This window comes from Aspergillus flavus, chromosome 6 (assembly GCF_009017415.1).
Source record: "Aspergillus flavus chromosome 6, complete sequence".
NCBI lineage: Eukaryota > Fungi > Ascomycota > Eurotiomycetes > Eurotiales > Aspergillaceae > Aspergillus > Aspergillus flavus.
This window is the reverse complement of record NC_092410.1, coordinates 3,121,032-3,142,414: the sequence shown is the minus strand read 5'-3', so window position 1 is coordinate 3,142,414 and position 21,383 is coordinate 3,121,032. Positions and strand designations below refer to the sequence as shown.

The following is a 21,383-nucleotide window of genomic DNA, read 5'->3' as shown; positions in this document are numbered from 1 at the left end:
CTTACCTAGTTGACAGGTCCTCTACCCTGACTAGTAGATATTCCTCTGACATTTAAAGTCTTAATCTTTTTAATAATATCTAGATTATTTATATATTTATTGATAATTATTTATATACTAGAGATAAGTATAGTAAATAATTTAAAATTTTTTTTTATTAGTCTATATAGTTAAAATTAATAATAAAATTAGAAAAGCGGGATATTAAGTAAGATTTATTAGGTTTTTAATAGATTTTGTTCTTTAAATAAGCTTTAGAGTAACAGAATAAAGATAAAGCAGCAAGGGTACTAAATCTAATAAATTAAAAAACAAGCAGGTAAAAAAAAATACATACAACAGGAGGGATTCGCTGGTGGTCACCCACCCAACTACTAACCTCCCGGCGTGTGGCTTAAGTACGGCTGAGCGGACGGGAAGCCCTGTTCTCCACACCCTATGGTCGTATGTACTAGATTCTTATTTGTAAGGCATCCTATAGTGCACAAATGGACGTGGTGCTACTCTGATGTACTTTAGGCTGGCAAGTGACAGTGCTTAGAACTGCAACTAGTGTTGGCTATAGTGCGAGTCGCCTGATGAATCTATCACTGCATGTTCTGATATAGATCCTGGCTTTTCCTACCGGAACGTGCGAAAAATATCTATCCACGGATCGATATCCCCGGGTATGCTAACTCCCCTACTCCGTATTTATCGTATGCATTCGGAATTACGAGATTGCTTGCTATAAAATATGCCTAATCGAGCGCATGTTTCATCGAAAAGGGAGGACTGCGATGGCATCAGCGTCGAGAGGAAGGGGTGCATTTCGGCATCAATGATAAAAGCTACATCCCTATTCATCACTCATATAATGTAAGGCCAATAGCTAAAGGTACCAAAATGGAAGCTTTATAACTATCATCAAAAAGTTGAGAAGCCTCTCAAGCCTCGCTCAGATATTCCATACTCCGCGCAACAGTTAATCTCTCCCTCAGCCGCTCCTCAGAGATCAAATACGCCTCTGGTAGGTACTCCCTCGGGGATTGACCCAGTATCATCAGCCCCAAACTTTCTCCCGCCAGCCAGGCCGATGGCATCCCGTATCCGTTATATCCGCCCGAGAACCACTCTCCTTGACCGTCTCGGCCGGTCAGTGCTGATGGTAATTTGCCTACCAGTGGTAGTGTATCGGACGTAAAACCCATGATTCCGGACCAAGCACTGACGAGCTTTTGATGGGCGGGTCCCTGGAGTCCAAAGAGTGAACCCAGAGACTCCTGCAGGAACTGTACAGATGACTGCGAGAGGGTGGAATCGTCGCTGGAGAGTAGCTGTTCTGGAGGGGACTTCTCCCCGCCAAAGAAGTGCCACCCAGTTTTGGCATTCTGCATGCCGTAGATCAGTCCGTCTGCGAGGCCGCCCGTGGCAGCGTCCAAGAAGGGCGTGTAGTGGATTGCCCAGGAGGTCGTGGATCCACGGTTCGGGACGGAGGGGATGGCAGTCAGGTCTTGCACTGTCATGGTCCCTTTCATTGGGAATAATACGCCTCTCAGGGCCGGGAGAAGGTGGCCCGTGTACCCGTTTGTGCAGTAGACGACGTGGGTGGCTCGGATGATTCCCCTTGGGGTGGTCAGGATGTAGGGGTGCTTTGAGTCCGCCGAAGGGCCGTAGACAACCTCGGTCACTGGAGTGTTGGTTTCGATTGACAGACGCGAGGGATACCGGGATAACAGGTCATCAAAAGTATTTGTTACTACCCTGTATGGCCAGACTGTCCCGGAAGAATGCAGCACTGCGCCAGCAACGCCGTGGACACCATGTTCCTACTTGCAATTAGCGAGAGCACAGCCGGGAACGGAGAGGGACTTCTCACCTTTCGACAAGCCTCTGGGTCAAGAACGGTATACAACCCCCTCAGGGAAGGGTGATCGGCTTCCAACGCCTCAATTCCACCTTGTACCCTCCGAAACGACTCCTCATCTTTGAAAGACCGGATCTTCACGACATCAGTGACCTCAGGATCCTGAACCAAGGCAAGCTGCGCTGCGATCCGTCGAAGTGCCTCGAGCGTCTTGATATTAAAGTGGATAATCTTCCCTGCCATCTCCATGCCCACCATCTTCTTCAGTTTGAGATAGCTTTCCGCTGCATTAATCGCGAGTTGTCCGCCATTGCGACCGGTCGCACCGGAGCAGAGGGCCCGGGCGTCGAAGACGGTTACTGTTGCTGCCTCGTCCTGCTCAAGGATAGTTTTTGCCACGCTCACGCCTGTGATTCCAGAGCCGATGATGGCGATATCGGTGGTTTGGGGGAGATTGGCGCTTTGAACGTTGGAGAGTCGGTGTGGGAGATGTTGCCAGTAGGCCGCTGTAGGGTTGTTGCGTGGTAGACCAGGGTCTTGCGTGATAAGGTTGAGGAGGGTTTGTTCTGGAGAAAGTTAGCCAATATGCTATCCAGAATCGTAAAGAGGAAAAAGGAGTACCATCGACTTCGTGCTCTGCCATTCTGAAATATCGCTGCTGTTCGGGTCCAAGTTTTGAATGATATGCTAGTGGGTATTTATATTATAATTGACTCGACAACTCTGGAGTATCGAAGGGAGGAAAACCCCCGACGGAGACTAAAGCCTCTTTTGAAAGCTTCCGCAAGGCCTCCTTCGCTGCCCGCGGGTTCCTGAGACTCTGTACAAAGGACATTGGCATGATTGATAGACATCAAACAAAGCTATTCGGGCCGGAAGAATCCAATATTACTCCGCATACGCAGCGTGATGCCTCCTCCACGCCTCCAAAGCCTCCAGATCCAGTCCCTTGAAATTCCTCCTCCCCACACTGCAGTATAACCCGCAGGAAATCAACATTGCCCCGAGGGTCAGTGCAAAGTTATAATTAAAGGTTTCCACAGTCCACGCTCGTGCTGTGGGGAAGCACTCCATGATAATCAGATACACCTGCGTGACTACGGCCGCAATGTGAATGGGGATACTCCAGCGGCCGAGATTCCAGGGGCCCGGCACCCATCGGTCGCCGGCGAAAATACGGAAGAATATGGGTACAATAAAGGTTACGAGACTAGTCACTACGGACAGAGAGTAGATGATGGAGCTGGCTGCCGGGGAGAGGGCGATAATGAGGACTAGAAAGGTGCCGATTCCTAGGATGGCGAGCGAATAGATGGGGAGGTTGAGCCGGGGATGCACGTAGGCCACGCGTTCATGCCAGGGAAACCCCCCATCTCGAGCGAAGGCTGCGATCTGGCTGGCATAGGTAAGGAGGGTTCCGCTACCCCCGATGAATCCGACCGGGGTGATGAACAGGAAGTAGGCAGAGGTCGGGGCGTGACCCCAGTGTTCGTAAATGAGATTCATCAAGGGGTATCCACTAGAGGGGGTTAGCATGAACGCCTTTAAGCGAATCTTCAAAGACATGCCTCTCATCTGCTGCGGCGGCCTCAATGTCATTGATGCAGAATGCGGAAACCAAACAGATGACCATGCCAATTACTGCGGTGACGGAAAAGGTGTACCACAGGGACTTGGGGATCTCCCTGCTAGCATCGTGCGTCTCCTCGGCGACATAGACAGGGACCATCCACGCCGAGTTAACCCAGAGAGTACAGAACCAAGAATATGGAACGGACACGCCGAGACCCCAGTCAAAGAAGTTGGTGTACTCTCCAAAGACAGTCCTTGCAGACGCAAATGGGCGATTCTGGACTTTGTGGCTGATTGGCAGGCCGAATATGAAAACAAGAGTCTGAATTAAGACTAGAATTGCTGTTAACTTGTCAGTCAATGCCCACGCAATGACAAAGAAGGCGAAAGTTACCCATGGCAATATACACAGAGGCAATGCGCTCCAATTTCAAGGTCATCACACCACTCCAGACGACAATCACAGCGAGGGAAAGGCACATGATCTGAGCGTTGGTCCAGGCCATCGAAGGGGCAGCGATGGTCACCGCATAGGATAATGATGAGGCCACAGCGTAGGCAAAACTAGCTGTCGAGGCGAACATGGTGAACACGTTCAGCCACCCAGTGACGAATGAGATAGCGTGCGACCACCCCGGCGGCGCAAGTGCACCAGCCCACCAGTAGAAGGAGCCATTGACCGGCATGGACGAGGCGAGCTCTGCGATGGCAAGCACTTCAGGAATCAGTATGACATTGGGGATAATCCAGCCCCTAAAAATGTCAGTGTTGCCTTGAGTTTTGCACAAGTTGGACGAATCTGTCCTCACCAGGAAAGTCCCCAGTAGCCACCATATGATATTTGATAAAATGCGGTGACTAAGATCGCACTCAATGGACTACAGAGAGAAAAGTCAACATGGCTCTAAAAGTGCAATTGCCCAAGAGGGCATACGTCGTCAGAGCGACCACCATGCACATATTTCCTAGAGAACGAAAGACTCGTCGGTAGACGGCCACATAGCCGAGCTCCTCGATGGTGCCATTCTCAACCACGGTTCCATAAGTCGACACCGGTTCAAGGGGCTGTAGCAATTTATTGTCAACCGGGGATTTGTCTCCCCGTGACTCATTCGTGAAAGACATGGTACTAGCTTGGTTGATAGAAGGGAAACGCGGATTTGGTGGCCGGAGTTGCAAGCGAGTGGCCAGTCAAGTCAGCTAAATAGGTCTAATAGACACAACATCGATATCACACTAAACGATTCTCTTATCTTGAAACGTGCGGGGCGAATGAGTCTAACACTAAAACCTGGGGCTGGGCTTGAGCCCAGTCAGAGGAGTGGAGAGTTGACAGAGCTTAAAGTAAAACTACCAGATACGTACATCTCGCCGTCGGTGCTTTTTTTCTGATTGGCTGTCGCCGTGATATCGCTATACGTCTGCCCTATGCTGCTCGGCAAATACCTTCACTACATCCAAAAACCGGTCAATGTGCTCCTTTGTATGTGCCAGATTCAAACACAGGAATCCTCGTCGTCCCATCAGAATTCCTTGCTTTACGAGTGTGAAGTAGAACACCTCACGGAGGACTTGACCACGATCGCCCAGGAAGCCCATGCCCACTGTACTCCCGTAGCCTACGAAGACAATATCCTTGAGCCCCGCTTGCTGCACAATACTGTTGCCTGTCGCGCGCAGATCGTCGCCCAGTTTGTTGAGCTCCGCTAGTGACTGCTCTGTCACCAGCTCAGCCGCCGCTACGGCTGCCGTCATGGTAAAGATATTGTTGTTGAAGGTACCGCTATGATGCAATACACTTCTGCCATGAGCGATTGGGTTAAACTGCTCCATGATGTCGGCGCGTCCGCCAAAGGCACCAAAGGGGAATCCACCGCCGAGGTACTTGCCCAGCGTCGTCATATCAGGATAGACTTCCCGGGCGCCCTGCAGGCCGTGGTAGTGCAGGCGAGAGGTCACCACTTCGTCAAAGATAAGAACCGCGCCGACTTTGGTGGCGGACTCACGTAGGAACCGTAGAAACTCGATTGAAGCCGGTCGGACGCCTCCTGCCATTTGCATTGGCTCGATCAGGATGGCCGCCAAACTATTGTCAACCAAGGACTGTGTTCGCTCAATGTCATTAAAGGCACCGACGACAAATTCGTGCGGTAGATTCATCGGGTTGGGCGTTGTGCCATGGAAACTGATAGTTCCTCCATGATAACCACTGTCGAAGACCAAGATCTGCTCACAGTCATGTGGGTTAGTGGTTTCTCCAGCAGACAAACAGACAGTCTCTCATACTTTGTTTCGGCCAGTAAAGGCCTTCGCGGTAGCTAGGGCAAATGTATTGGCCTCGGTCCCGGAGTTGCAGAAACGAACCCGTTCAATACTCTTGAACCGAGTCTGCAAGATCTCTCCCAGTTGGGCCTCCTTCTCGACGACGCCACCCAAACTGAATCCAGTGGCAAGAGCATCCTTCACAGCCTGCTTAATGACCGGATGCGAGTGCCCATAGAGCCCCGCCGTGAAATCGGATACAAAATCTAGATATTCCTGCCCATCTACCGAGGTAACGTGTGCGCCGTTGCCCGACTGGAGGGTGAGAGGAAAGGGCTCCGACCAGAGAACAGATCGGGTATTTCCAGCTGGCAGAGCATTGCGAGCACGATCAAAAGCTGCTTTAGATTTGGGATTGGCCTGAATAAATTCGTCGATGAGTTGTTGCTTCAAGGTAGTGATTGATTCAGCCATGGTGATTCCAAGCGAGATATAAATGTAGAGGAAGCGAATAAAACCAACAATGTGAGAGGGACTTGCTGAATTATATACTCTGGTGCGACCCCCCACAGTCGGTCCAGATGGTTCTTATTTGCTAATAATGCATTCGTTACACTGAAAATCCATTTTCGTCACTTGTTCTCTACTACCAGTCTCTAAATACATCTTAATTCGCCTGTGGTTTCTAAGAACTGGTATGCAACGCCCTCCGATATTGCTGCTCAACGTAAATGGTGCGCACACCCCTTGACTTGATTATTGACATCTTCGCACCCTTGGGAATCCAAAGCATGCCACCGGCCTTCAGGTTGCTGACCTCGCCGGTTTCCTCATTCTTTAGTGTTAAATCTCCTGTCCTGTATAAGTATTTTCCCGAACTCATGGTTTTTGTGTCCTGTTACCGGCTATCAAGTACTTCACCTCATCCCATTCGGCTTCCCACGCTGGGGTAGGCTCATCGAGATCGACCAGGTCCCAAACTCCAGCTACGATGGGATGTTCGGCGGAGGCACTACCACGTTCAGCTATCGCATCTCAGGAGATTGGTTCGGAGAAAAGGGCATACTTGGAACCCGCGAGATCCGTAAAGGCGCCCGCGCCTTCTTCGGTTGTAGGGGTGACTTTGTCGGCCCCGTTAATGACGACAATGTTCGGCATGATGGAAATATTTTTTGGCGCTCTGAGTATTGAGTCTGAATGGCAGCATGGAGCAGCGTCTCTTATCTCTCTCTATACGAGTAATCTATATAGTCTCTTCGGCGTTAATGCGAGCATCCGATTGGAACGGCCAAATAGACCAGTCGGAGTTAGTCCGCTGCCTAGGTACCTAAGGCATCCATCCAGGCTTCCTACCCGGCTTCCCCCCCAGGATGAAGCTGATATTTCACCGACGGGCATTTATTTCACCCATGCCACAGCCCATACCTCGCCCCTCAGTCTGTAAGAAAAAAATACCAATGCCAAACTGGCGTCTGAAGCTTAACGGGCGCGAGAACCAGGATATCCGGTTCTTGATCCACAGCTGCCAGCGGTCGATTGTCGCCATTGGAGAATGCTCGCGACCGCTGTTGGATGAGATACTCCCCCTCGCCTCCGAGCATCCGTCCATCCTCTCTGCGTTACTTGCGTATTCCGCTCGCCTTCGCGTTTCATCTGGAGATGGTAGCGCAGCACGCACAGAAGGCTCCAAGAGGAATGCGCTCGACCGCTACCAGGAGACAATCACCAAGGTGCAATCAATTTTGTCTCGGCTCCAGTCGGAAAATCCAGTCAACGACGGTGATGTCATGGAGGTGTTAGCTTCATGTCTCCTGCTGACGCTGTTTGGATTGCCCGAGCAAGTCCACAACTGGTCGGTGCATGTGACTGGAATGATTGCCCTCGTGGAATCACTGGACATTGAGGGTTTTCGATCTGTGCCGTTGGTGCGATATCTCCAGACAGTCGCGGCGCATCTTGACATCTCGGCCTTTGCTCTGAACAGGTCCGAGGCTAGTCAACACAAATGGCTGGCTTGGGGAATCTGTCCTTGGAGAAGAAGCACCTCAACGATAGACGAGCCTACGGAGTTTACAACGTTTGAAATTTCATCCGGTTACCCGGAGACATTGGTGACCGTGGTCGCTCTTATTTCTGCTGTAATTGAAGGCCAGATCGACGATTCTGTCGCGGCATATATAAATGATATCTATCAAGGAATACATCCAGTTCAAGAACAACGGCTAGCTGAGTATGGCTCCCCACAGCAGACGGAATCCTACTGGACATCGCGAATGCATGCGATCATTGCCGGATGGGAGCCTCCAATGGTGCCACCCCACATATCGAGCACACTGTCTCTGGCATTGACAACTGCCTGGGAAACTATTCGAAAGGCAGCACATATTTACCTCACTCGAGGCGGGTTTACAACCAGCATTTACATCCCTGTAGCTCCTCGTCGACAGCGAGTTAATCAAAGATATGTTCGCGAGATGATTGTCGGACTTCAGTCACTGATCACACTGGCCGAAAAAAAGGGAATTACGATCGCGAACGCCATGATTTGGCCGATGACCGTGATCGGGAATGAGATCTTCAATGACTATGCGCTGCAAGCGGAGCTTGTGAGTATGTTTGAGCGCTTGCACCGTTACTTCCGCATCGCGCACCTCACCCAGGTCCTCGACCTACTCAAAGAGCTGTGGCAGCGGTTTTCCATGTCCGATGCCATGTTAGCGTCTCCCCAGCCTTCGAGGGAGCTCAGCCTGCAAATTCTGGCTGCTGAGAAGAACCTTTCTGTTCCGCTGTTCTGATCTGGACGGGAGATGTTTAGTCACCGGATCAGGATACTCAAGTCGAAGTACCCATTGCGGCAGAGCCGCGTGTTCGGCGCACACAAGTCCACAATCAGGGGCTGAAGCTCGTCCCTATTGTCTGATGGCTGCTGCCAGAGCTCCTCTCCCGGACTGACCGGGTACTGCCATGCCGCAACAGCCTCATCTCTTTGCAGGTGAATAATTCCAGTCCCCGTGCTGCACCACCGGTAGTGCATCAGCTGCTGCGTGGATATGATTCTTGCATCCGTGTTGCGGAATGCAGCGCGTGACAGACAAGTCGAGAGCAGTGTGCGAATCTCCCCGATGATTGGTATATCATACCGCTTGCAATGGAGTTCGATGGCGGATAACAGACTGTGATGGTGGTCGCTTGATCGGACGAGCTTCGCAGGAACACCATTCTCGAGGAGGGCATGGTTGCTGTTGTCGGAGAAGAATTGACGAAGAGCTATTGCATGGATGGTGGTGGACTGGAGGAGGAAGATTATAGTAGCAGGCGAGAGGCTTTCCAAGTATGGATCGAGAGAGAGAACGGTAGGCAGAACCTGAGGAGTTAGCTTGTAGATTAGACTCCAGCACAATAGGACATACATCTCCGAGGAGGAGGGAGTGTTCAAGGAGGTAGCTGAAACGGTCGGCCTCATGATAAACAGGGTTCATAATCAGATCAACCAAGTCTCGAGTCCCATCTAGACCATGTATTAGTCTTCCACCGGATGGGTTGAACGTGGATTCGTACATAAGATAATAAACAGCCCGTGCATCCAGATCATCGCCTCTGCTTCATAGGCGTACGTCAAGTCCTCGAACCGCAGCAGTGCTGGGGGGAATCGAAAAAAATAATTGCATAGGTCGTTTCTGATAGTAGTCCACGCTCGACTACCAAATGAGGGTGCTTCAATAACCGCTCGCATGCAGCTAAGGAACCATTAATGACCAGAATCCAAATGTGCAAAGGATGAGGGGGCTATAGCTAGCTACTTCACTAGGGGATGCATCATGACAAAATAACTACTCGCTTCGAGTGTCCACAGCTCTGTTGGGACTGAATTCAAGGGCGAGGAAGCATGCCATATATTGTCAGCAACCTGTGATTTGGTGCAGACTTGGAATGGGCAGCTCGGTTTCCTCTGATTGTGCAGCAACGCCAATATGCTGGTGATCCCTTATTTATCAGCGATAGTCCGAGGAAGAAAAGATGGTCCCTAACGTACGCGTCTTGGATATATAGAGACATCTCAGTGCTGTCGCCAATGAGCCTATTGGTTTCGAGGTCTGTTTCTGGGCGGAACTCACCGTCGAGTCAATTCGTTCCAGTCGTCATCTTGGATGGACGATTTCGAGATGTCTTCGTGTATGATGCGAGAGAGCGAAAGCCAGCGGACGGCAATATCAGCAAACTCCGAGTTCAAGCACCACGTGTAGCTGAAGAGAAGCAAGAGAAGAGCGTTCCCTAGTTGCAACTCATGGCTTTTCCATGTCAGACATGGGGTGTCGGCGAGTGCCCTCATCTGGAGGTGGTCTCGGCTCACAGCAAGAGAACCTGCGACAGTCTCCGGAAGTCGATAGCAATATAGATCGAGAGCTATTGCCAGTAGTGCGTTTTGTAATTCTGCGTTCAAAATCTGGCGCACAGAGAAGTTGGCGCGGGCCTCGGTGTCGGCATGCAGACTATCTGGCAGCAGCCCGAAAATGCCCAGTTTCCTTGAAGATGATAGGAGCCGCTGAAGAAGGCTGTCAATGAGACTTGGATCTAGTGGGATGCTAGAGACATCCGCAGTGGACACAGACGATCTAATCTCCTGGCCACTAGATTGAGATTCAGGCTCTACGGACGGCTCGCGGACAGCCCTATCCTGCCGGGAGGATACTGATTTCCTCGGGCGTCCCTTTGCCCGCACAGGACGCTCAGTGAGGCAGGGGAGCCCCAAGCGGCGACAACGGGCGCATGGGCTCTGGGAATCGCATTGCGTCTTCTACACGTGTATCGCATTAGCACCAAGTCCTCCCCGAAAGAGGGAGTGGAGTGGACTACCAAGGCCCAGCAGCGATCGCAAGCCCTAGACGACATCGTGATGAGGTGGTCGCGCTGGGCAGGAAGGTGAAAAATGTAGGAGAAAGGAATGTCTGCCACGTATCGGAGAACCGAAGTAGTTCCAAGGGTGCCCCACTTGTACCCTAAAAGTATCAAAAGTCGCCGGCGGCATATTCCCACCATACCGGCACATAGCAGCAGAGCTACGTCCACCATGTAGCAGCCCCTTCTGCTAAAAATGAGAAGAAAAGTTGGCCTTTAAGTATCTACTTCTCACCACCTCTTTACCCGTCACCTCGTATCGATTTACAACATGTCGTCGGTCGAACCACCCCTCTGGGAACAACGCGCTGCCCAGAAGCGGGCTTCCCGAGACGCTGAAATTCGCAAATGGCAGCCCGGGCCAGTCCCTGATCTGAAGCCCGATGACACATACGTGAAAGATGTTCCTCTTCGCTGCGGTCTCCTGACCGAGGAGCAACTGCGGATCACAGAGTCAACTCCCAGTCAACTGCTGTCCAACCTCTCGAGTAGCCACTGGTCCGCCGAAGCTGTCCTTCGAGCCTTCATCGCCCGAGTAACAATTGCCCACTACCTCACCAACCCCCTGAGTGAGATCTTTTTCGAACGCGCGGTGGCCCGGGCTCGGAATCTGGATGAGTTCTTGAAGACTACTGGAAGGACCGTCGGCCCTCTCCACGGCCTCCCAATCAGTTTGAAAGATGTGATGAACGTCGCAGGACAAGAAACAACACTGGGGTTTGTAGCCACAGTTGGTCAGATCCCTGACTACGAAGACCGACTAGTCACAAAGCTTCACGAGGCTGGCGCCGTGTTTTATTGCAAAACCAATGTCCCCCAGACATTGATGTCAGGCGAGTGTGTGAACTTCGTGTTTGGTCGCACATCGACCCCTTACAACACAGGACTAACCGCTGGTGGTTCAAGTGGTGGTGAAGGATCGCTGATCGCTCTAGGGGGCAGTCCCCTAGGCATCGGTAGCGACATTGCAGGATCAATACGCACTCCGGCCAACTTCAATGGGATTTACGGGCTTTGCCCTTCTCCAAATCGCTTTCCCGAACATTCGGCCGAGAACTCAGATGGCAATATGATAATCCAAGGTGTAGCAGGCCCCATGTCTCGCAGCGTCGACGGATTGGAAGTTTACACGCGAACGCTGTTAGGTCTGCGCCCGTGGGAGTGGGACTTCAGCAGCGCTCGCATTCCATGGAGGGAGGCTGAATACCAGGAGGGACTGGGAAAGACGCACCCACTTTGCTATGCATTTATGCCGCACGATTCAGTCGTGCTTCCTAACCCTCCCATTCTACGGGGCATGAGAGAGATGAAGGAGGCTCTTATACGCGCGGGCCATCAAGTCATTGATATCGACCCCTGGGATGGGCGGGAGCTTATGAAAGCTGCATTTCCCATTTTCTTTGCAACCGGCGGCGAGGAAGTCCGGAAGATACTCAGCGTGTTGGATGAGCCTCTCATTGCAGAGATTACTCCTCTCGAAGCAATGACCACCCTGTCTGTAGCACAATATAAATCTGCCGCAGTCAAGATAAAGTTGCTTCGTCAGAAGTATATAGATATTTGGCAGGCCACTGCATCGAAGACCGCCACGGGCCTGCCGGTCGATGCCATCATTCTTCCCTCCGGCGGTACAGTGGCTCCTCCTCATGGAAAGATGGAGTATTTCACCTACGAGGCCATCTCTAATGTACTTGAATGGACCTGTGCCACTGTGCCCGTTACCCAAGTAGACTCTGTCTTGGATGCCAAACCACAGAGCCCTTTCGAGCCCATGTCAGACTATGACCAACGGAATTGGGATACATGTGAGTCACCCTACAAACAAGCGGGTTGCCACCATATTCTGATACGATGCTAACCGCTCCATAGACGCTCCAGAGACGTACAAAGATGGACCGGTGTGCTTGCAGGTTATGGGCAGGAGGTTCGAGGAGGAGAAAGTGCTGGGACTACTACGCACGATTGACAAGGCCTTAGGAAGAGATGAGTTTTACATGTCATGACCTTAGTTTACATCAAATTGCAGAACGTATGCTTGAAGAACTATGAACTACATCACGACGCACCCCATCCCTGATCCCCCCTGATCCTCTAGTGTCTCCCCCTTCTTGAATCTAGGCCGAGGCGCATCAGTCTCTGACCGGTTCTTAATATCGAACGGCGGGTATCGCCACTGTACAAAGCGGTCAATCCAGGCAGGCACTCGGACGACAGTGCGGTTGTGACTAAAGGTATCAAATCCCCATTTTCCATGGTAAGCGCCGTAGCCGGAGTCGCCGACGCCACCGAAAGGCGCAGACGGGACGTCCGCATGGATAGCAACGTCGTTGATAGTTACGCCGCCAGAGTTGGTGGAGTTGAGGATGGTGTCAATCTCAGTGGAATCATTCGAGAAAATATACAGACCCAGTGGATATGGACTGCCGCGCAGGATGTCCAATACTTCTGGGACGGTCTTTTTCACGACCGGCAAGACGGGGCCAAATAGCTCTTCTGAAAGAAGCGAGTCATCAAGCTTCACGTCTGTGACGACTGTTGGAAAGATGAGTTTTTCCTTGCGGGAATGGGGCCCCTCAAACACCTTCTTGCCCTGGGTGTGTTCGAGCAGATTATGGAGTCGGTCATACTGTCGTTCACCGACCATCCGCGCAAGACCATTCAACCCGTCACCCTTGGAGAACCGCTCGGTCCAGTAGATCAGACGCGCGACGAGCGAGTCATGGACTTCGGGATCCACGTAGACATGGTTGACACAAACACAGATCTGGCCGAGATTCGTCAGTTTGGCAGCCACCAGCCTCTTCGCGGTAACCTCGATATCTGCTGATTTGGTGACAATTGCTGGAGCCTGTCCGCCGAGCTCGAGAGCTGTAGGGGTGATGTGCTTCGCAGCGGCTTCGGCGATGATGCGACCGACGCGCGTGCTGCCGGTATAGAAAATAAAATCGAACTTGTACTCTAAAATGGTGCCCATGGACGCAGGATCCGCACGGATGAGTGCGATCGCCGATGAGTCGAGGTACGTCGGGACTAATTCGCTCAGCAGTAGCTCAGTGTGTCTAGCGATTTCCGACGGTTTGAGTATGACGCTGTTTCCTGCTGCAATGGCTGCGGCTGCCACGGAGAGTAGTGTTGAGAGAGGGTAGTTCCAAGCTCCGATGATGAGGACAACTCCCCTAGGCTCCTTTCGAATCCAGGCCTTGCCGACATATCGGAAAAAGAGACCTGCTTCGGGAGGCGGAGCGCCCTGAGACCAGGTATCCACGTTCTTGAGCATGGTCAGGATGGTATTCTTCACATCGCTGACGTCGTAGGAGAGTGACTCGAAGGCGTGCCGGTGCAGGTCGTCCGCCATGGCTTTGACAAGAGCGTCTTCATTCTCGTCAAGTAGCCAAAACAGCTGTTTCAACTGCCACTTGCGCCATCGGACGTCTCGAGTTCGGTTGTCGGTGAAGGCAGCGCGAAGCTTCTGGTGAAGCGAGCGAAACTCGTCATCTGTAATGAAACTGGCCATGGTTGTTGCTACAATGAGGGTTGATGACCGGAGCAAACTACAGGCTACCAGCACAATGTCTTTAAGGGCTGATCATTGACTTGAGGCACAATGAATGGGAAACATCCATCTACCTATCTGGAAGCCGAGGCAAGTTAAGAGGCGGAAGAACCTACCGACGGCGATTTACGTAGACGATAAACGTATACAAGGCTTCATTTTGTGCTGCTTGGTAGATTGATATGATAGTGAGAGCACGATGAAGATGCTTTTCGAAGATAGATTTCCTTAGGTAACAGCCTCGGCTTGCTTCAGCCAAGTTTCATCCCACGATGGTGTAATACTCCGCTCGAAGCAACTAGTAGTCTATTTCTGGGGGATGCTGAAAAGAAGCCGACGGTGATTTCCATATCCCGTATCAAATCTCCATCTTCCCCACAAATTACAACTTCCACCCCGGAATCCGCGGACGCCAGCCTCCAGTCTACCGATCGGGAAATGTTTGAAGCTGCGTTAAATTCCCTAAGAAGAAGACCGTAGGACAAGGATGTTGATGAAAATCAAGATTGAATTATCATTGACTTTACCATGGCTACCTGGCCCTCCGACAGTGTCTGGTCCCCCCAGACACACAACGAACAAATCTATGCTCGCGCCCCCAACCCAGCTGAGTTCCCAGAGGTCCCGGCTATCTCCAAGAGTTACTGGATTCGTGAGCATCGCCTCGACTTCGAAGAAGAATGTGCGCGGACATCGCTGCCTTCTGAAGTCGACGTCGTCATTATCGGATCTGGGATCACCGGTGCAACGGTGGCGTACCAAATCTCACGCTCGCAACCCGATCTCTGTGTGGCTTTGATTGAATCCCGGGGCCTCTGCACGGGCGCTACGGGGCGAAATGGAGGACATATTGGACGACCGGAGGTGTATCATTTTCGGGAGCTAGCGGAGGAAGTTGGCGTCAAGGAAGCCTTGAAACTCAAGAGGTTTGGGCAGAAGAACCGGAATATGATGGTTGAAGCAATTAATGAACTTGAAGCCGTGGCTGAAGTCGACCTACAGCTCAATGGGACAATCGTGGTGTTTGAGACGGCCGAGGAAAAGGAAGAGTTTGTGGCTGATTTGGAATCGGCCAAACAGCACGGCCATGAGCCAGAGGGTTACTTGATAAAGGAGACAAGTGACGTTCTATCTGTGAGAACACCTCCCTTTACAGCTACCATATCCATAGACACTGACACAGTGCGAGTCTAGAAAGTCACGATGAATGAATCCAAGGCCCAGTATGGAGCAGCATACCTCGAAGCATCTGGGACTGTTTATCCTCGAAAACTTGTCGGGGTGCTGCTAAAGGCTGCTCTGAAGCGCATGCCTGCGTTGACTATCCACGCCTATACGCCGGCGTCGTCGGTAGTTAGCGACTTTACAGCAGAGAGGTATCACTACACTGTCTCGACAAACCGCGGCGAGATCAAAGCTCGCGCCGTATTCCATGCGACAAATGGCTACGCCAGCCATCTTGTCCCTTCCCTTTGTGGTAAAGACGGCGTGTACGGCCGAAAAGCACACATGCTGGGCGTCCAACCAAACATAACCGCGCCAGATACTTGCCAACTATCGCGAGGATTCGGATACCAGGATTTCTGGCACTGGATCTTGCAACGACCAAATAACGGACCTTATCTATACGGTCTTGCCACCGCCGAAGTGACCGGTGACTATAATGACAATATTACACTCCCTGAGAATACCCCGCACAGAAGGGAGATGGTTCAGTTCCTTGAAACGGTTTTCCCGCACCACTTTGAGGATATTGATTTCAAGCGCGACGTTGTCTATGACTGGACTGGAATCCAAGGATTTACCAAAGATGGCGCTAGCATTGTCGGGCGGCCGACCAAAGGAAGCCCAGGTGAATACGTGTCGGTAGGACACAACGGCGAGGGCATGGGCAGGTGCTTTGCCTGTGCCACGGTGGCAACTGATGCCATGCTGAGCTATCTGAAGGGAACCAAATCGTGGACACCGCCTGAGTGGTTTCCAATGTCCTTTGCTAGAAATTTGGGTTCGGGAGATTTGTAGTATGAGAACTTCCTCGAAGCGAGTTCAAAGTATCCAAAGTATTCGAGCAAATCACCCCTATGAACTGCTTTTTAGAATGAGATTTGCTATTTTCCTTACTACCAGTAGAAACCAGCACTGTCACAATATGTGGAAGCTCTTCCCCTGTCTGCTTCAAAAGAGTATGTTCTCACATATATGATAGCTATGTGTCGATGATTCCGAGAGATTACTTATAGATATAGGCTCATAAGAGTATGCTTTCATCTCATGTGTCTCAAGAGGTTTGTTGTATGACGGCCTACTTGCAGGGGACTTTAGATACAACACATCCCAAGCCAAGTATTTGCTGCTGTTCATCCGCCTATATCAGTTATAGACGCATTTGATACTATCTCATGTCCGAACTTTAGCCGATTGTCTATATTCCTCTGTGCTTCATCCTGAAGATTCACTAATAACTCAATGCTCGAGTGGGATTCCAAACTGCTGCGTTTCTCTTACTCCTGAGAGATCCGACAAGGGATCTTTCAGGAAACAAATGTCAGTAACTAGTATCGAATATGTAAAGACTTTATCAACCCCTTCTTTGTTACCAAAGTCTGGGGAAGCTGGAGATGAAGTCCATATTGAATGCCTCTCATCTACACCAACTTTACTCCGGTATATGCATGAACCCCAGCTTAAACAAGGCGGAATCGGCCCTTCTAGGTCACTCTACAGGATCAGGAGGAGCTAGTTGGGAGGTACGAAGTCGAGGCTTACTTAAGAAGCACCGACGGCTTTTTTGGAATGGATATTAAATTTGCTAGGGGCAACTGCAGCTGGCTCCGCCAAACGACGATCTCTGATCGAAAAATGGCCGACGGCAGTTTTATTTCATTTGACTCCACTCTAAACCCCACTATTGACGGGATTAATGGACGCTCGCTGCTCTCCACTTGGCCCGGGTCAAGCTCCACATAACCCCTGTCCAGGGCCTCCATAGCCACTTCCTTTGAACCTAAGGAGGTTTACAGATCATTACCTCAAATAAAATAGAAAAGCAAAAGTAGTGACCGACGGCGAGCTCCGAAGTCAAGTCCAATTCGCGTGATCTCACACTATGTCATGATGAGCTTCATATGTCTTTAAGAACTGCTTAAATGATGCGTGAGCTTCGAGAAAGACTCCTGTGTCCAGGCGCTGTTCTGCGATCTAACTATCCTGTTACTAAAATGCGCCGCCTTCTCAAGATGCGACAGAATGACAACGAAAAGCAAATATGTCCAATCCCAGGACCTCAAGGTTAGCGAGCATCCTTATCATTCATTGAGAAAAGTCTAATGAGCGTTCCAGGTCTACCATTCCTCGGGAATATCCTGGACATCGATCTAGACAATGGTACCATGTCCACGCTGAAGATCGCGAAAACCTACTGTGCGTGCTCTGTGCAAGAAGTAGATCATAACACAGAAGTGGTAACATTCGGCCCTGTTCAAAGACCCTATTTTTAAGTTCACCTTCGCGGGAGAGACATCCATTGTCATAAATAGCGTGGCCCTGCTTTCTGAACTCTGCGATGAAACCCGATTCCACAAGCATGTCTCCTTTGGCCTCGAGCTACTCCGCTCCGGTACACATGATGGGTTATTTACTGCGTACGATCATGAAAAGAACTGGGAGCTTGCCCATCGGCTGCTAGTGCCAGCGTTTGGTCCATTACGAATCCGTGAGATGTTTCCACAGATGCATGATATCGCGCAGCAACTATGTCTCAAATGGTAGGGCACCCTTATAACAGCCTCTCAGATGCTTTGGCTGAGGAGTTCTTGATTGTTAGGCAGCGCTATGGTCCAAGGAGGCCCTTGAATCTGGTTGACGATTTCACTCGCACTACTCTTGATACCATCGCGTTATGTGCGATGGGCTACCGATTCAACAGCTTCTATTCCGAAGGGGACTTTCATCCCTTCATCAAGAGCATGGTCAGATTCCTGAAAGAGGCGGAAACACAGGCAACCCTGCCTTCATTTATCAGCAACCTTCGTGTTCGTGCGAAGAGGAGGACTCAATTAGATATTGATCTTATGCGCACCGTGTGTCGCGAAATTGTTACTGAGCGCCGGCAGACGAACCTTGATCACAAGAATGACCTACTTGACACAATGCTGACCTCTCGAGACAGCTTATCTGGGGATGCGTTAAGCGACGAATCGATCATCGATAACATCCTGACATTTTTAGTCGCTGGCCACGAGACTACTTCAGGGCTCCTGTCGTTTGCGGTGTACTACCTTTTGACAACGCCTGATGCCATGGCCAAGGCAGCTCATGAGGTAGACGATGTCGTGGGCGACCAAGAGCTCACGATTGAGCACCTCTCAATGCTGAAATACCTCAATGCTATTCTTCGTGAGACTTTACGATTAATGCCCACCGCACCTGGGTTTAGCGTCACGCCCTATAAACCGGAGATCATTGGGGGCAAATACGAAGTCAAACCAGGAGACTCACTAGATGTGTTCCTCGCGGCTGTGCATCGAGATCCTGCCGTATACGGGTCTGACGCAGATGAGTTTCGCCCGGAAAGGATGTTCGATGAACACTTCCAAAAGCTCCCGGCCAACTCGTGGAAACCCTTCGGTAATGGTAAAAGGAGTTGCATTGGGCGGGCTTTTGCGTGGCAGGAGGCCCTGATGGTTAGTCCGTTCTGTATTGCCTGTTCCCCTTGACGGCCATGTCTACCAGCCGCTCGTATACTAAGGCAACTATGTGCAACATACAGATCCTGGCCTTGATTCTGCAGAGCTTTAGTCTCGATTTGGTTGACAGGGGCTATACCTTAAAACTCAAAGAGTCGCTCACTATAAAACCAGATAACCTGTGGGCCTATGCAACACCACGACCGGGCCGAAACGTGCTCCACGCCCGATTAGCGCTCCAAACAAACAGTACACACCCTGAGGGCCTAATGTCCTTAAAGCATGAGACGGTAGAATCCCAACCAGCAACCATCCTTTATGGCTCGAACAGCGGAACTTGCGAGGCCCTGGCCCATCGATTGGCCATCGAAATGAGCAGCAAGGGCCGATTCGTATGCAAGGTACAACCTATGGACGCAATCGAGCACCGCCGACTTCCCCGAGGCCAACCGGTGATAATTGTCACTGGATCATACGATGGAAGGCCGCCTGAAAACGCACGGCATTTTGTCAAGTGGCTCCAGTCCCTAGAGGGGAATGACCTGGAAGGGATTCAGTACGCCGTCTTCGGATGCGGTAGACTCATCACCTCTCGCTCATATATGGGTAATGACTGACAGGTTTGCCAGGACATCACGACTGGTCGACCACCTTCTATAAAATTCCCACCCTCATAGATACTACAATGGCGGAACATGGTGGAGCTCGTCTAGCCCCGCGAGGGTCGGCGGATACTGCAGAAGATGACCCCTTCGCGGAATTAGAGTCATGGTCGGAAAGGAGCGTCTGGCCTGGTCTTGAGGCTGCCTTCAATCTTGCGCGCCATAACTCATCGGATGGGACTGGAAAGAGCACCAGGATAACCATTCGATCACCCTACACGTTGCGCGCTGCTCACGAAACAGCTGTCGTTCATCAAGTTCGCGTGTTGACATCCGCGGAAACCACTAAGAAAGTCCATGTTGAGCTGGCCCTGCCAGATACAATGAACTACCGTCCTGGTGATCATCTAGCCATTTTGCCCCTTAACTCTCGGCAGAGTGTGCAGCGGGTACTTTCACTTTTCCAAATCGGTTCAGATACCATTTTGTATATTACTTCTAGCAGTGCCACCTCCTTGCCGACAGATACCCCTATATCTGCCCACGACCTGTTGAGCGGCTATGTGGAATTGAATCAAGTGGCTACGCCCACTGTACGTGTATCTAGGGCCCTGCACATTACTGATATAATGGACTGACCTTCCTTCAACAGAGCTTGAGATCGTTGGCTGCGAAAGCCACCGATGAGAAAACTGCAGAGTATCTTGAAGCCCTCGCCACAGATCGATACACAACGGAAGTCCGGGGAAACCATTTGTCCCTATTGGACATATTAGAAAGCTATTCCGTACCCTCGATTGAAATTCAGCATTATATCCAGATGTTGCCTCTCCTTCGGCCCCGCCAATACACCATTTCCTCATCTCCGCGATTGAACCGTGGCCAGGCTTCATTGACTGTTTCCGTTATGGAGAGAGCAGACGTTGGCGGGCCTAGAAACTGTGCTGGGGTAGCATCAAACTACCTAGCGAGCTGCACCCCCGGGTCGATCCTCCGAGTGTCTCTGCGGCAGGCAAATCCTGACTTCCGACTCCCAGATGAGTCGTGCTCTCACCCCATAATCATGGTTGCCGCTGGATCAGGCATTGCACCCTTCCGCGCATTTGTCCAGGAAAGATCCGTCCGACAGAAGGAAGGAATCATCTTACCCCCGGCCTTCCTGTTTTTCGGTTGCAGGAGAGCTGACTTGGATGATCTCTATCGCGAGGAGTTGGATGCTTTCGAGGAACAAGGGGTGGTAACGCTCTTTAGAGCTTTTAGCAGAGCTCAGAGCGAGAGCCATGGCTGCAAATACGTCCAAGATTTGCTATGGATGGAAAGAGTGAGGGTGAAAACGCTTTGGGGACAAGATGCTAAGGTCTTCGTCTGCGGCAGCGTTAGAATGAATGAAGGGGTGAAGGCGATAATTTCAAAGATTGTTTCTCCTACACCGACAGAAGAACTCGCGCGGCGATATATAGCTGAGACTTTTATATGACTTGTAGTCTGGTCTACTGCCGTTGGTGACCTGGTACAGTGGACTGAGAGAATATTATGTGTATATATTGGCTTTCTCTTGGAGTAATACCTCCGCAAAGAACCAATGCGAATTATTCTAGTGCTGATGTAAAGCTCTGTGTGGTGGCCGAGACCTCGTAGCTCAAGAAGAATATTTATTTACTGTCAGTCACCTGATGAGTCACCTGACGCAGTCATATAATGCCTTTCTCTGTTTATCAGATAGTTTGAATTAAGAACAACAATCATCTACCTCGCAGTCCTCCAGCTCTATCATATACTGATGTGGAAAAGGGTATATGTTTGTACTATTGTATAGTTCTTTCTTCAGACTTCAACTGCCATGCCGATGATGCATCGTCGAGACTCTCCTCATGAGATGGACTAGCAAAGCTAGACAGCTTTGATTCTTCGCACTTCGCTTACCACCAGGGTCCCGCAGCGATGCAATAAGTCGGGAGTATGAATCG

The 21,383-nt window shown here is 50.8% G+C and overlaps 9 protein-coding genes across 9 annotated transcripts; 4 read left to right on the top strand and 5 right to left on the bottom strand.

The window, feature by feature from the left end:
• Positions 1 to 673: 673 nt before the first annotated feature.
• Positions 674 to 3,432, bottom strand: F9C07_2286602 (FAD dependent oxidoreductase-domain-containing protein). Its single transcript, XM_041294502.2, has 4 exons — positions 2,748 to 3,432; positions 2,468 to 2,490; positions 1,859 to 2,412; positions 674 to 1,808 (listed from the first exon to the last, which is right to left on the bottom strand). Exons 1-4 carry the CDS (start codon positions 3,419 to 3,421, stop codon positions 927 to 929), a joined length of 2,133 nt encoding a protein of 710 aa, XP_041148788.2. The 5' UTR covers positions 3,422 to 3,432; the 3' UTR covers positions 674 to 926.
• A 247-nt stretch (positions 3,433 to 3,679) lies between these two features.
• F9C07_2286600 (pyridoxal phosphate-dependent transferase) lies at positions 3,680 to 6,266 on the bottom strand. The gene is made up of 3 exons (XM_041287104.2): positions 5,705 to 6,266; positions 4,301 to 5,644; positions 3,680 to 4,228 (listed from the first exon to the last, which is right to left on the bottom strand). Exons 1-2 carry the CDS (start codon positions 6,152 to 6,154, stop codon positions 4,832 to 4,834), a joined length of 1,263 nt encoding a protein of 420 aa, XP_041148790.1. The 5' UTR covers positions 6,155 to 6,266; the 3' UTR covers positions 3,680 to 4,228; positions 4,301 to 4,831.
• Positions 6,267 to 6,365: 99 nt separating this feature from the next.
• F9C07_11775 (uncharacterized protein) lies at positions 6,366 to 6,838 on the bottom strand (the record flags this gene model as incomplete). The annotated part of the gene is made up of 3 exons (XM_041294503.1): positions 6,366 to 6,532; positions 6,583 to 6,692; positions 6,747 to 6,838. 3 exons carry the CDS (start codon positions 6,836 to 6,838, stop codon positions 6,366 to 6,368), a joined length of 369 nt encoding a protein of 122 aa, XP_041148791.1.
• A 193-nt stretch (positions 6,839 to 7,031) lies between these two features.
• Positions 7,032 to 9,261, top strand: F9C07_2286598 (fungal-specific transcription factor domain-containing protein). The gene has a single exon (XM_041287099.2). The coding sequence runs from the start codon at positions 7,051 to 7,053 to the stop codon at positions 8,473 to 8,475; it is 1,425 nt and encodes a 474-aa protein (XP_041148792.2). The 5' UTR covers positions 7,032 to 7,050; the 3' UTR covers positions 8,476 to 9,261.
• Positions 7,032 to 10,880, bottom strand: F9C07_2286596 (uncharacterized protein). Its single transcript, XM_071510841.1, has 7 exons — positions 10,535 to 10,880; positions 9,796 to 10,475; positions 9,714 to 9,743; positions 9,481 to 9,654; positions 9,239 to 9,417; positions 9,091 to 9,188; positions 7,032 to 9,044 (listed from the first exon to the last, which is right to left on the bottom strand). The coding sequence occupies exons 1-7, from the start codon at positions 10,748 to 10,750 to the stop codon at positions 8,496 to 8,498; spliced, it is 1,926 nt and encodes a 641-aa protein (XP_071367964.1). The 5' UTR covers positions 10,751 to 10,880; the 3' UTR covers positions 7,032 to 8,495.
• Positions 10,848 to 12,657, top strand: F9C07_2286595 (putative amidase; the record flags this gene model as incomplete). The annotated part of the gene is made up of 2 exons (XM_041294492.2): positions 10,848 to 12,381; positions 12,446 to 12,657. The coding sequence occupies 2 exons, from the start codon at positions 10,848 to 10,850 to the stop codon at positions 12,577 to 12,579; spliced, it is 1,668 nt and encodes a 555-aa protein (XP_041148794.1). The 3' UTR covers positions 12,580 to 12,657.
• Positions 12,627 to 14,307, bottom strand: F9C07_2286594 (putative succinate semialdehyde dehydrogenase; the record flags this gene model as incomplete). Its single annotated transcript, XM_041287105.2, has 1 exon — positions 12,627 to 14,307. The coding sequence occupies exon 1, from the start codon at positions 14,088 to 14,090 to the stop codon at positions 12,627 to 12,629; it is 1,464 nt and encodes a 487-aa protein (XP_041148795.1). The 5' UTR covers positions 14,091 to 14,307.
• A 49-nt stretch (positions 14,308 to 14,356) lies between these two features.
• F9C07_2286593 (FAD dependent oxidoreductase) lies at positions 14,357 to 16,936 on the top strand. The gene is made up of 2 exons (XM_041294504.2): positions 14,357 to 15,263; positions 15,324 to 16,936. Exons 1-2 carry the CDS (start codon positions 14,658 to 14,660, stop codon positions 16,149 to 16,151), a joined length of 1,434 nt encoding a protein of 477 aa, XP_041148796.1. The 5' UTR covers positions 14,357 to 14,657; the 3' UTR covers positions 16,152 to 16,936.
• Positions 16,937 to 17,157: 221 nt separating this feature from the next.
• Positions 17,158 to 21,032, top strand: F9C07_2286592 (cytochrome P450). Its single transcript, XM_071510840.1, has 7 exons — positions 17,158 to 17,417; positions 17,469 to 17,549; positions 17,614 to 17,893; positions 17,953 to 18,811; positions 18,898 to 19,390; positions 19,444 to 20,009; positions 20,069 to 21,032. Exons 1-7 carry the CDS (start codon positions 17,276 to 17,278, stop codon positions 20,891 to 20,893), a joined length of 3,246 nt encoding a protein of 1,081 aa, XP_071367963.1. The 5' UTR covers positions 17,158 to 17,275; the 3' UTR covers positions 20,894 to 21,032.
• Positions 21,033 to 21,383: the final 351 nt, after the last annotated feature.